The sequence below is a fragment of the Xiphophorus maculatus genome, chromosome 19 (assembly GCF_002775205.1).
Source record: "Xiphophorus maculatus strain JP 163 A chromosome 19, X_maculatus-5.0-male, whole genome shotgun sequence".
Classification (NCBI taxonomy): domain Eukaryota; kingdom Metazoa; phylum Chordata; class Actinopteri; order Cyprinodontiformes; family Poeciliidae; genus Xiphophorus; species Xiphophorus maculatus.
The window spans coordinates 3,703,626-3,718,091 of NC_036461.1; the positions used below are offsets into that span (position 1 = coordinate 3,703,626).

At 35.3% G+C, this 14,466-nt stretch overlaps 2 protein-coding genes across 3 annotated transcripts; one reads left to right on the forward strand and one right to left on the reverse strand.

Moving 5' to 3' along the window:
* Positions 1-714: 714 nt before the first annotated feature.
* dcdc2b (doublecortin domain containing 2B) lies at positions 715-10,883 on the forward strand. Of its 2 annotated transcripts, XM_023352430.1 has the most exons (14): positions 716-894; positions 1,059-1,329; positions 1,413-1,464; positions 3,689-3,759; positions 4,398-4,529; positions 6,228-6,362; positions 6,487-6,526; positions 7,111-7,176; positions 7,426-7,594; positions 8,100-8,209; positions 8,903-8,971; positions 9,145-9,201; positions 9,299-9,343; positions 9,977-10,883. In XM_023352430.1, exons 2-14 carry the CDS (start codon positions 1,061-1,063, stop codon positions 10,067-10,069), a joined length of 1,308 nt encoding a protein of 435 aa, XP_023208198.1. In that variant the 5' UTR covers positions 716-894; positions 1,059-1,060; the 3' UTR covers positions 10,070-10,883. The 2 variants fall into 2 exon arrangements, with proteins under 2 accessions (XP_014325112.1, XP_023208198.1); XM_014469626.2 differs by lacking the exon at positions 9,299-9,343 and having other exon boundaries at positions 715-894.
* Positions 10,884-11,120: 237 nt separating this feature from the next.
* Positions 11,121-13,872, reverse strand: tmem234 (transmembrane protein 234). Its single transcript, XM_005801295.3, has 5 exons — positions 13,808-13,872; positions 12,851-13,002; positions 12,703-12,769; positions 11,762-11,854; positions 11,121-11,660 (listed from the first exon to the last, which is right to left on the reverse strand). Exons 1-5 carry the CDS (start codon positions 13,818-13,820, stop codon positions 11,551-11,553), a joined length of 435 nt encoding a protein of 144 aa, XP_005801352.1. The 5' UTR covers positions 13,821-13,872; the 3' UTR covers positions 11,121-11,550.
* Between the last annotated feature and the right edge of the window lie 594 nt (positions 13,873-14,466).

Consider the following 14,466-nt stretch of genomic DNA (forward strand, 5'->3'; position numbering starts at 1 on the left):
CGGGATGTGCTGTGGTGGTGCAGGGGTTAAGCGCAGCCCACATAGGGAGGCCTTGGTCCTCGACGCGGCTGTCGCGGGTTCGATTCCCGGCCTGGCGACCTTTGCCACATGTCTTCCCCCTTCTCTCATTACCCACTTTCCTGTCAATTAACTATCAAATAAAGGCCACTAGAGCCAATAAAAAACCTTAAAAAAAAAAAAAAGAAATATGTTTTGCTACAAGCGTACACTAAAGGACTGATATGTTGATGAGATTTAGGTCAGAAATTTTTATTTTCTTATTTTAGTAAGGTTTTGCACTATTTATTTGCATCTTTTACTGTATTTTTATTGTCGCATAAAAACCACTTAGTTGGTTGAATGCAGTATATTCAAAATTTTTTATACGATTAATCGATTAATCATCAGAATGATCGATTACTAAAATAGTCGTTAGTTACAGAACATCTGACTAATGAAGTTTATACCCATCATAAATGTATTTAAACTTCCTATTGGAGTTGTAGGTCTAAAAACCTGCTGTTAGTTTTGTATATTTGAATGTTCTCTGTGTCCCAAACTTATTTAATAATCGTTTTTGGAGAACAGATGAACAGGTGTGGAGGTTATCTTATTGATTCAGCCCACAGCGCAGAGACCCACCCACTCTCCCCTCCTCTGTCACTCGCTTTTGTTGTGGTTTCTGTCGATGGTTTGGCCCACAGAGCCAGCCCTTGCTGGCCCTGCTGCCATGGCAACCAGGAAATACTCACCGCCGTCAAAGTAGTAGTAGTGTCCGTGAGAGAGGGGGGCAGAGATCGGAGCAGAACGTGGGGAGCGGGAGTCTAGACGGACCACAGCAGCAGAAAGGATCGATTTCCACATTCGGCTGTGCTGAACCTCGTCCTCCTGCAGGTTTGTCACTAAACTGTTTGCTGCAGTTAAATCAGAGGGTAATTTGTGTAAAAATGTGTAGCTGCTGAACAATGTTTTGAAAACAATGTGCTGTTTTGGGAATTAGAATAGATGTGTGGTGATAGTTTATTAATATTTCCCTTTAATAAATGGACGTCGTTCAGAAATGGCTGCCAGCACTGCCGCGCCGGTCAAAAACGTGGTGGTGTTCAGGAATGGAGACCCCTTCTTCGGCGGACGCAGGTTTGTGGTCAACCAGCGTCAGTTGGCCACCATGGAGGTCTTTCTGAACGAGGTGACCCAGAGCATCGGCGCCCCGCTGGCTGTCAGGACCCTGTACACCCCAAGGCAGGGCCACAGGGTCTCAGGCCTCCAGGACCTCCAGACGGGAGCGCAGTACGTCGCTGCCGGCTTCGAGAGGTTCAAGAAACTGGAGTGAGTACAAAAAACATTTCTATCAGAGAACTTTCTGATTCTTAATCTCCCAGAGAACATCACTATGTTCTGTTTTGTTACAGCTATCTGCATGCAGGGTTAAAAAAGCAGCCTGGAGTTCGTAATGAAGCACAGGTAGGCTTGTCATTTCTAATGTGGCCTCCTGCACTATCCATCATTCATTAACAACACTCTAAGGGGATTGCAGCACAAGACAAGTAAAGTATTGAACACATTAACCTTTTCCATCCTGTGGATATGATGAAGCTAATACAAAGAAACTCATACTGGTGGTAAAATCACTCAGAAATAAAGTTAAAGGGGACAAAATTCACATTTTGCACATTTTTACACTTTTATTTCGGTTTCCATGTCTTCTAAAAACAGCCCAAGAATTTGAAAAACACCTTGCAACTATTGTTTGGCAATAAGTTAATCTGTTTTGGTTTCAGGAAAATGAGCTGCCGTTTCAAAAACCTCCAGAATGTAACGTCACAAATCAGCAGACACTGTCTCGTTACCTAGTAACCCCAGCGTAACTCCGCCTGTTACCTAGCAACCCAAGCTGAGCTCTAGCACGTTTGGTCAGCTGGTTTTCAATGGCTGCTGGAAAGGACAAGTATTCTTGTTGTTGACTTGCTGCATTCTTGTTGATTGTGCACGAGGCTCCACGTTTGCTTTTCAAAGATGCACGGTTGTATAATTGTGCATCTGTTTGCAGCCATTGTCACGTGCGAGTGTAAACGTTGGTTTGGAGGGGCGAGGCCTTTTGTCACTTTATTTGGATTTAAAGTTCATTAAGGTTCATTATGAACTGAGCAGACTAAAATCTCATTATCTAAGAATAATTTTGTGCAAAAAGTGTAATGGACATGTTTTGTGTAGACCATAGATCTATCCTAACCTATTCAAGGAAGCATTATAGGTTCCCTCTAAGAGAGCTAAAGTGGAATGGTACATAGGGAAATTATTAAAGACACTTTTTGAAAGTATGTTACTGTTTTTAAATCCCAAAGGTTTTTTGAGATCTTCAGTTCTTCTCATATATTTTCAATTGGATTGAAATCAGGGTTTAAATGGGTCATTACAGCTTCTTTATGTTCTTATTACTGTGAAACTAACCGAGAGTTTTCTTGGCTGTTCGCGAGGGATCTTTGTCTGCTTTGTCAAGAATGTCATGGCACATTTCTCCTTTTCTTACATGAGTCCTGCCTAATTACCATATGCTGAAAACAAAAACATTTTTAGTGTTTTTATGTCATTCCTTCGACAAACATGGTGTGTACGATGACATCCAAGCAGAATATATTCTCCCAGTTATTTAATGATGTGTCCAAATGTTTTGCAGCAAACTTTAACCAAACTTGAGCTTTTTCTTCATCAGTGGAGTCTTGTGCAGCGATTCATTAGCACATAACTTAATCTACGGACATATTTGTTCCAATTTCTTTGTTTACATCAACTGCTTGAGTTGTTACTAACCTCTGCTGCAAAAATGTCTTATAAAAACTCTATTATAAATATGTTGATTGGAGAAAAATGTTGATTTCTTCAGCACTTATGTTGCCTACAGTGTCTAAAAACTAGATAAATCAAATATGAAAGTAACTTTAATGTGTTCAATTACTGAGATAAGCTCTTATTTGCCTATCAGTTATAAATGGCTCAGCCTTTTGTGACCAGTAAGTTCGTTAGTAAGAAGAGAAACTCTTGTGTTTTGTTGCTTGTTTGTATTCTGAGCAGCTTCTTTGCTCTTGGTCGTAATCTGTTGGTGTTTTGTGAAAACCATAAAACATTCAGGAATAAATGTGTGACTCTTTCATTTGGATTTTTAACCAGAGTCAGTGGGTTTTAAAGTCTTACATGCCAGTGTTGTGGTTACCGTGGAGATGTGTAATAAACGTGTGTGTGTTCATTTAATCCGCTTCTCACACAATCCTATCAGGGCCATGTGCGAGTCCAGGCAGGCTTGGTGTGATGCTCAGACTGGGCGTAAATTAATAAAACGAGTGCGACCTCACAGAGGATTAAATACAGAACGGCTTCTTTGTTCTGATATCAGCCACATATTTGCGTCTTGATTGCTTTTATGTGAAAGATCTTTGAGAGGATAACTCAAATCAGACACAGTAGGTAAATATGCCATCTAAGGACTGTTAGAGCGAGCGTAGTTTCCATGGCTGCCGCACTTGAGTTTACATGAGCAGAATATCTAAGGAGTCATTATGCGTTTGTGGAAAGTGAGTTTGCTGGGATGGATATGGATCTGGAGAATGGAGGCGGTGTAAATGCGATGAGTGGTGTTTAAATTGGTCAGACTGTGATGTTCTGCATTTGATTTTCTAAATATCGCCTCCAGGTAAAAGTCATCCAGAGGCCCAACGTTTCAGCCAAATGGAGGAAGTTTATTCCTGTTCCTTGCATTATACAGTATGTTTGACAAATCTTTTATACTCATTTAACATTTTTTCTATTTTCTTATCTGACGATCACAAAATTAAAAATAGCTTATTGGGATTTTATGTGAAAGGCACAAAAATAGTTCATAAATATTCAGTGGCAAAGAAACAGTAAATGTTTTTAAAAGTTTTTTTTTTCAAATAAAAACTGAAAAGTGTGGTGTGCATTTGCATCCAGCTCTTCTGAGTTAAAACTTTATTTTAAAGGAGAACATCTGTTTTTCAGACCCACAATAATAATTTTTTTACTTTGGAATATTTCATGTTGAAACTCTGATTCCCCACACCATGATACTGCCACCACCATGTTTCCTTTTTTTGGACGATGGATTGAACAGAATTAATTCATATTTGAAAATTATTTAAAAAAATGAATGGATTAATTAAAATTAAGATGTAAAATAAAAATCTTTGTCAACCAGTGATGTGAAGAAACAAAATTTTGGAGTTTACCTGCAGAGAAGACGTTTTTTGTACTTAATCACTGATATAGTACATAATTTGACTCTTATTTTAAAATAAATTGAGTTTAGTATCTTATCAAATGGCCACATTTTTCACTGGAAACTTTTCAAAATGCATTCCTCTCTTTTTAACGTCTCTGCTCAGTGTATTCCGTAATGGAGATCTTCTGTGTCCACCTTTCCGGTTCATCATTCCTCGGAGTTTGCAGCAGGACCTGGATCAGATCCTGAGTCTGATCACCGAGAAAGTCGGCTTACGGACTGGAGCGGTGCGCAGGTCAGACGGAGCACAACACGCAGTCCTCCGAATGCAAACATACAACGTTGTGTTAGGGCCAGCATAAATAGAACAGAAGTAGAACATTTCTGGCAAAAAATCTCTGAAATTTTCTAGAAAAAAATGGGAATTTCTGAGTTTGAAAAGTTTAAAATTGTTTACTTTTGAAACTCAAAAATTTCCGAAATTTTTGACATTTTTCTAGAATATTTCTGAGATTCATTTCAGAATTTTTCTGGGCTTTTTTCCTCGAAAATTTTAGACTTATCAAACTCAGAAATTTCCCTATGTTTTTTCCACAAAATCTCTGAGGTTACTCATCATTTCTGAGTTTTTTCTAGCAAATTCTCAGCTTTTCAAACTCAGAAATGTTCTTGTTTTTTTTCCAGAAAATTTCTGAAATTAATCTTTAAAATGTATAATTTCTTTGTATCAAATTTTTAACCTTTCATCGTCAGAATTTTCATTGATTTATTTCTATTATATTTCTGAAATTAATCTTAAATTTTTGAATTTTTTTTCTAGCAAATTCTTGACTTTTCTTATTCAGAAATTGTCTTGTGTTTTTCCTGGAAAATTATGAGATTTTTTGCAGAAATGTATTCCTTTTTTTACTACTTATAATGGCCGTAGTACTCCGGGATTTGGTGGCGTTTCTTTGCAGCAGTGTTGTATAGTAACAAAGTACAAATACTTCACTACTTTACTTAAGTATATTTTGGAGTACTTCATACTTTCCTCGAGTATGAAAATTTTTGATGACTTTCACTTTTACTTCACTATATTTCCGAACTTAATTGCGTACTTTTACTCCGATACATTTTCAATGTGTGGTTTAGTTACTCGTTACAAAAAAGCGAGAGAGAGAAACAAAGTGTTTTGACCCCACCTACTGATTAGCAAGTAGCAAGCAGGCTACCGAACAAAGTCCGTAGCCTACTTGCCTGGGCTTGTTCATTACCTCCAATAGGATACACCTGTTTCGCTTCTCCCATTGTTGGGGAAATCAGAAATCAGAACACCTTACAGCGGGTGGCTGGGGGGACGAACAGAGAAGAGTGCTGCCCGCACTGACGCGGCTCAGGGATTACGTGACACGCAGCGCCGTGCCCTATAATGCACTGTAAGCTATGTAATGTGTTTTGAGGCAGTTGACCAAAATCCCGGACAATTTTTAAATTCCCCCCGGACATCTTTTTAGGTCTGAAAAGTAGGACATGTCCGGGAAAAAGAGGACGTCTGGTCACCCTAGTTCAATGGGGGACAGAAGCCATAGCGATAGCAATTTAGACTAAATTTAACGAATATAGGAAAGGCATGCAAGTTCAAAACCACAAACCATTAACATGTGCTACTCTTTAAAACTGGAACAATTTATTAGCAGGTTTCATTTTGCCTGCACTTGGTTGGGTACATTATTTTAAGTTTATTTGACAAGTTTACCAAAATATAAGAAATGTCATTCAAACTTGCCTTGTTTTACTTTTTACTTGTACTTTTCATTACATTACTTGAGTACATCCATTTTTACAGTAATTTCCATACTTAAGTACAAGAAGTTTCAGATACTTTAAGACTTTAACTCAAGTAACATTTCAGTCAGTGACTTGGACTTTTACCAAAGTCGTATTTTGGAGAGGTACTTGTACTTTTACTTGACTCTGAGATTTCAGTACTTTATACAACACTGCTTTGCAGGCTGTGCTCTCTGGATGGAGTCTCCGTTTCCTCGGCTGGGGAGTTGCAGACCGGCCGCTGCTACGTTGCTGTGGGAACCGAAAGGTTCAAGAAACTTCCGTATGTGGAGCTGCTGGTTTCAAAAGCTGCCGAGAGGTAATTCACTTCATCTGTATGTGTCTAGAGATGATTTATGCTTGTTTCATTCCACCATAAAGCATCGGAAAACTGGAAAACTAACCAATAATAATGATCAAGTCTTCCTTTCTGTTGTTTTTAGACATTATCCTGAGAAGAGGAAACTACTGAGGAGAACACAGGTTTAAAAAAATCACATTTGACGTTTAATTAGTTGCCTTATTTTATTATGAATGATTAACACTTAATAGAAGAATACAGCCTACAGTGATGTGTATGAAAAGTATGACGGCGTATTGGTAGATATCAGTAGATTAAAAAAATACTCTAAAATTTTGAGATTAAAAACAGAAATTTTCTAGAAATAACACAAAAATGTCCAATTTTGAAAAGGCAAGCATTTTTAAAGAAAATTGTAGAAAATTTTTAAAACAAATAAAAGTTTAAAAAGTAAATTTTTAAAAAATTAAATTAATAGAAAAAAAATAAGGACATTTTTGAGTTTGAAAAGTTGAACATTTTTTCCTTCAAACTCAGAAATGTCCATGTTTTTTTCTAGAAAACTTCTGAGATTAAACTCAAATTTGAGTATTTTGGTGGAAATTTACTCCTACTTTTTTCTATTTAATGGCCCTACTACACTGTCACAGAAAAAAAGGCATTAGTTATAAAACATAAAGCAGAATAGTACATGACATCAAGTTTCTGTAGACATTTGTAGGTAAATTGTGAATATTTGTTGGTCAAATAATTGTTTTTCTCTCAGAACAGAAAAGCAGGAAGCGGTCCCGAAGACCGGTACAGTGACTCAGCTCTCCTCAACTCCCCAGAGGTAGTTCAAACTTAATTCAACTCAAAAACACAACTGATCCAAGAGGAAAATTAAATGTTGCTGTAACTTGTATTAATTCAAGAAATAAAGTTATAAAATAAGGAGAAGCTCTCCCTGTCTCATTGGCATCCCACCTGATGCTGTGACTGCTTTTTAGTTAGTTTAACAAAAGATTCAGAGAGAAACTTCATGTGTAAATCTGTATATTTTTATCAAAATGCATATTGAGCTGTACGCCATGACTTTCAGTCCGATGGCCGGAGGGTGAAGTCAACAGGAGATGAAGCTGCAGCTCTTCAGGCGTCGCAGCAGCTGAGCAGGAGAGAGAGAGCAGACGAGGCGTCCGGATACTTCGCCCGGCCTGTCAAAGTTCGCAAGAACAGAACGCAAAGCAGACCGCTGCTCCCTGATGGACCTGGTTAGAAAATCTGACCCAAGCCCCTCGGAACATTTTACCACGTTGTCGCATTGAAACATCACAGCAAATGTAAAAGACAAAATTAACATGCAACACTGCAAAAACACAAAAGTAATTTTGGTCTAGTTTCTATTGCAAATATCTAACTACACTTAAAATAAGACAAAACTAACTTACAAATAACTGTTCAGCAAGATACAGGAGCTAAATAGAACTGGAACCTAACTGGAACAATGCATTTTCCGAAATTTTAAGCAATCAATCAGTCATGTTTATTTGTGTAGCACATTTCAGCAACAAGGTATTTCAAAGTGCTTTACATTATAAAAACACAAAAATACAAAGTCATAAAACACAAGTTAACAATTGAAACTTTACATTTAATAAAAACATTTGTTCAGTGTTTCATTTATTATGGTCAATGCAGAATTATTCACTTAATTAAAAATATGTAACTAACAGAAGCCTTTATTGAGAAATTCTATTATATATATATTTGTTACAGGTAAGCCAGGTGTGCTCAAAGGAGAGGATAGGACAAATAGAGAGGAGGCTCAAGGTGCAGAGGAGGTGCAGGAGGACGAGAATACGGCTACAGAGCTGCCTGTTGATCAGGTTAGCATTCATGTTTCATTACTTCAAAATACTGTCTGAATTACAGTGAAATAAAACTCATGAAACTCTGTTTCTGCTACCTGAAAGGCAGCAAGGTGTTTCATGGCCGTTATAAATAGGAAAAAATAATTTTGCCAAAATAAATCTGACATTTTGAGATTAGTCTCAGTAATTTTCTAGAAAAAAAACAAGGACATTTCTAGCTTGAATAGTTGAAAATTTACTAGAAATAAACTCAGAAATTTTGAGCTTAATCTAATCACAGGTTTTCTAGAAAAAAATTTGACATTTCTGAGCTTGAAAAGTCAAACATTTACTAGAAAAAAACCCCTGAAATTTTGAGGATAATCAAAAGAGCTTGAAAAGTTTAAAATTTACTGGAATTTTTTTTTATTCTCAAGAAAATCTTTGACTTTTGGAAATTTTCTGAGTTCCAAAAGTTGAAAATGTCCTGAAATTTCTAAGATTTTCCAGAAAACTTTAGAGATCAATCTGAGAATTTCTCAGTTTTTCCAGCATTTTTTTTACTCTTCCCACTCGAACATTTTCTTGTTTTTTTTTCTAGAACATATTTTGGTGTAAATTTACTCATTTTTTTACCCATTTGCAATGGCTCTGATATGGCCACAGTAAAAAAGACATAAGCCAGAGGTTTGGATAAAATTTTAATCCGATTCTCATTGTTTCCTAAAGAGAGTTGCAGAAATAGTTGAAGATGAAGACTTAAGCAACACGGAGGATCCGGTGCAGAACTCTCCACAGGTGGGCAGCGTTTTATCGTAATAAATAAAAAGTAAAGGGAAATAACTCTTTGTTCAATATGATTACAGAGCACCTAATCCCAGGTTTTCTGGCCAGACTGTATCTATTTATGTACTGTTAAAAGAACAATGCAAGTATGTTTCTCTAACTAAAAAACATCAATTTCCCTCAAGAGACATGCAGAAAAGAGAGAGCAGCACAAGCATCAACAGGAACTCAGTGGAAAGCAGGTAGAGTGAGAGAGTGGGTGTTTATATTACCAAATGAATCCTATTTGACTGGGTCACTGTGATTTTTATGCATAAATAATTTATTTGTGTATGAAAGGTGAAAGCATCTGAACAGAAGCAGGAGTCAGCAGCTCAGATCCTGGTATAAACACCCACACATCAGTCTGTCTGTAACGAGACAACGGACAGTAAATTTCCACAAAAAAAAACTCGGAAATTTGGACATTAAACTCAGAAATTTTCAGGAAAAAATAAGGACATTGTCTGAGCTCAAAAAGTCGTACATTTGTGAGAAAAACAGAAATTGAGATTAATTTAAAATATTTTAGAAAAAAAAATCTTTTTTTTAATATTAGAGTTTTTTCAAAGTTGTCAATAAAAATAAACAAACACAAAAATTGAGTTTTCACATATTTAAAAAGAAAAAATAGAAAGGTTTTTCTGAAAATTTGTGAAATTCATAAAAAAATTTAAAAACATATTTTTGGAGTTCAGAAATTTTCCAAGTTTTTTTTTATATATGAAATTAATCTCATTTTTTGAGTTTATGAATTTAGAATTTACACATTTTTCTTGAAAATTTCTGGAATTAATCTAAAGATTTCTCACAAATTAACTTTTCAACCTCAAAGAAATTCTGAGTTTTGTCTTGAAGCTTTCTGAAATTCCTGAGTTTCTTTGCAAAAATTTACTCTTACTTTGGAAAACAAGATCTACAGTGGCCCTAGGGCAGCGTTGTAGAAAACTCATCACAGGTTTCTGTTTTTGTGTTTAGAAAGAGGCTGAACTGAAGCCGAAATCGTCATCATCCCACTCAGAGGGGAAGATCGGGGAAGAGCAGGCAAGTCTGCCGACTTCACATCTATAAAATCCTGGAGAAACTTTGCTTTTCTACTGATTTTAATGCTTTCCTGTGACAGAAGAGCCTGCAGGAGCTTAATGCCGTCTCTCACAAAATGAGTACTATCTAAACTGTGATATTGAGAAAAGTAAGGTTTGTTTGTATTTTGTCTTTTTTTAATCATAAGACATAAATGGGAATCAAAATCCAACAAATCTAAAAAAAAAAACCTTCTGAAAGTGAGATTATTTAATCTGTTCATCCTGTTTAAAAGGAGTAACTCTGATGTAGACATTAAGTGTTGAAATCTGCAGGGACCAACATTCAGCCCTGCATCTTAATTTAACAGAAAATAATCCATAAAGAGCTGCTGTGTCAACCGAAAACCCATTAATGCACAAGAACATGCAAACGTGAACAAATTTTTTTTTTTATATATATGCCATTGTTGTTCACTCTTCTTCATTCAAAGCAAATATTCTAGAATTCTCAAATTTTCCACCCTTGAAATACAATTTTTTACAGATTAAAGTCTGTATTTTTTTTCCCTGGGTTTTTTGTTTTCACGTTTGGCAGGAAGTAGAGAGCATCATGTCTGAAGTAAAGTCAATGAAAAGTCATAGAAAGTGATTTTTTTTCCATCCAATGTATGAAAATTGTTAGTTCAATACATGAGAAATTATTTTTTTTGTTTGAATCAAATAAAAATGAGGTGTGCTTGACTGAGGAAGCAGTTTCTGTCAAAGTAGTTTAGTACTAAAATATATGACATTTAAAATGACAAAGTCATTTGTGTCTTAAATCCATGAAATAATATAATAAAAGTTTCTATTCTTTTGTATGTCAGCTGTCCTTTTAATTTAACATTTCTTATAAAGTCAACTCAGCAATTAAAAAAATAAAGGCTACTTGGTCATGTTTATGTATTAAAGTCTGGTATTTAGTCAAAAATAAATATGGAGTGAATTATTTTTATTTTAATTTAAAACAAAGTAAATGAGATTCACTAAATTCTAATCTTAACCCTTCATTTGAAAATAGGTTATTGGAAATATTTGCATAAATAAGAATGAACCAATTGGTAATTACACCAAAATATTTTAATAATTAATGAAACACAAAATCAGAGCAACAAACAGGAAATCCACAGAAATTCAGAAGAGACTGAAGAACATTTAGAGAATTATCAGCTGGTTTTATTAGTGTTTCTTTACCCAACTTTGGAAAAGAGGAAATAATTTAGTTAAAGCATGGCGTGACGTATAAAAGGTCATTTTCAAACAGTTTTGTCGTCTCCCACAGAAGTAAAATCTAAAAATCTTTTTCTATGTGAGCTCCATAAATCCAGTCCAGTTCTGGAGTGAACCCGCCTCCTCTTCCTACTTTGAAGTCCAACATGAGTAAATCTGGAAGGGATTGTTCTTCTGAGACGTTTTCTGCCTCCAGTCCTCCTACAGATGCAGCTTTGCTTTTCTTTTCTTCAACAACTGCTTTAATCTTGATCTGCATCAGAGCTGAGGCTGGCTCTCGTTCTGTCCGTCAGTATCTTTGGCTTCGATGGAGCTTATAACGCACAGAGTGACGCCTGTCATAGTGAGGAACATTCCCACAACGGCCCCTGCAGAATCAAGTGGAGGAAAAACATTTTTACTGACGCATGAAGACCGAAAACGGTGAATAATAGATGCTGCAAAGGATGGAGCAGAACATATGGCTCACGTTTGCCTCCAAACTCTTCCCCCAGCAGCTTTCCCGTCAGCAGAGTGCAAAGGAAGGTGAGAGAGTTCGCCACAGGAACAGCAAGAGACAGATCTGGATAGAAGAAGCTCCGATTTATTGAGCTGTATTTGTTTGGCCGCATATTAGGGCCATTCTACATGCAAAAAAACTAAAAGAGGAGGAAATGTCCACTTAAAATCTTAAAAAGTGTGATTTATTTAAAAAAACATTTGTAGAAAAAAATGCATGGAAATTTATTGTTTTGCTAGAAATTAATTTTATTATTATTTTATTTTGATCAATTTTCTATAAAAAAAAACATGGAAATAATCAAAAAAACAGTTTGAAAAGTAGAAAATTTGCAAGAAAAAAACCCTCAGAATTTCTCTAGAAAAATCTTGGAAATTTCTGAGTTTGAAAAGTCAAAAATTGGTGAGAAAAGGAAACCATCATTTGAGATTGATCTAATAAAAATTTAAAGAAATAAATATGGAGAAATTTCTCATTTGGAAAAGTTAAAATTTGGATAGAAATTTTTTTTTATATTTTAAGATTAATTTCAGAAATTGTCTAGAAAATTCTGGGTTTCAAAAGTAAAATATTTGCTTGAAAAAATATATTTTAAAAATAAAATAATCTCAGAAAAGTTTCCAGGAAAAACTATAAAATTCTGAGTTTGAAAAGTCGGAAAAAATTTTCCAGAAAAGATGTGGACATTTTTGAGTTTTTCTAAAACGTATTAAACTTTTCAAACTCAGAAATGTCATTTTTTTTATAGAAGATTTCTGAGATAAATCTTTAAGTTTCTGAGTTTTTTTCTAGAAAATTTCAGAGATTTGTTTTGCCATAAATTTCCTGTTTTTTAAAAATAAATGTAAAACAGCCTTTATGCTGTTGTATACATGAGACATCAGTTATATATCCTCTGAATTGTTGCTTACCAGTTGTTGACAGTGTATAGAAATAAACCAGAGAACCACTCTGGTTTATTAGAAATGGGACCAAATACTAAAAAAAAAAAAAAGGGGTTCAGCAAATAATAATAAAGATTTCAATTAAACAGAAAATATTTCAGAGTTTTACACATACCTTTATGTTTAGTAGAAGAAACTTGATTTCAGCGAGCAGCTGAAAGACTCGGTTGGTTTCCGTCACTTTTTCTATCCCCTCTGAACCTTTTTTCAGGAAAGGGTTTGTGCAGCCCCACAGCAGCGACACCAGCACCAAACCCAGCACCTCGGCTTCAAACACAACACAGTTACATCTCAATATTACGGTTTACTTCATTATCACAAAGTTGCTGCTTCACGTCAAAAAATACTCTGCAGTTCAATGAAAATGGAGCTAAAATGAAAGCAATATCTGCTACTTAAGTCAAACCTGTACACAATTATATTTCACTATGGCAGACTAAGTAAAATACTGCTTTTAAGCTTCATAAATAATGAAAAAGCTAAAAGCAACAAAACTAAAATGCCTCTTTTTCTTTTTTTTGCAACAATTTCCCTTTTTCTGTTTTCAAAAACAAAACATACATCCGTGTATTGAATTAAAAAAAATTAAATGAAATTAAAAGCGATCTGAGTTTTGGAAATTATGTGGTTTGTGTTGAACAAAAACTTCAAAATGAGCTTTTTTGAGTTTTCATAAACTTTTTTTTCACCAAGACTGTTTCGTGGAGTAATTTTTGTCGAGATTTAAAAATTACAAAATGTAAAATCGGTCATGGCTACGAAGCAATTTAACACACATTTAACCTTTAGACATTTTTAAAATAGAGCGAATCAAAGCCAGATTCGTTAGAAATAGTGAAATAGCCTTTTAGTCAAAAACCGGCTGGGATGCTAACTTCAGCGTCAGAAACAACAGGAAGTTAGCAACTCGCTACACCTGATGGTGCTAAGCTACTTCCTTAGCATCGTCTGTGTTAGCCTTCCAGCCAGCTAAAAAGAAAGTTGAACGTTTGAATAAACTCAAATCCAATATCAATTATAAAGATGGCTAATAGTATTTTAAAACAGCACCAATCGAACCGATTCCACTCACCTACGGTCACCATTGTCACGTCAACCGCATCTTAGTCGCCTAAACGTTGCGTTCAAGATCACTCTGGTTGGTTGTTAATATTTTTAAACCAACCGACATTTATTTATTTATTTATATTCTCGCGTAGCCTGTGGATGGTATTTTAATTAAAAAATATAAAACCAGTTGAAATACGTATCAGTTTCACGTCGCTTTTATTTTTATTGCACTAAATACCATTTAGCTATTTTGTTAACTTGCACCCGTGAATGTACCATTCGTTCTTAGTCCTTCCACAAGAGGGCGCAGTAACTCCTAAACAATCGTTTGATGAATACATTTGTCCTCTTGCAGCTCACTTTGAGCGCTAAACATGACATTTTTAAGGGTCAGGTCATCCAACATTGTTTCTTTGTAGATGTGAGGATAATAAGGGAATTGATTTCTAGCCATTTTGTCTAGCTTTTGGTGGCACACTTGGAAATTAATGAGTCTTGTGAAATCCAATAATTAAATTGCACAATAATCACAGCAATATTTGCATTTGAATAAAGCAGTAAATTCATTCATTTGTTGACCAGCAAAGTTAAAATTAGCCAAATTATCTATGCAGATGCCAAACAGCCTGTTCTGCTAATGACTTGGTATTATTTATTGAGTCACATAACTGACATGTAAAC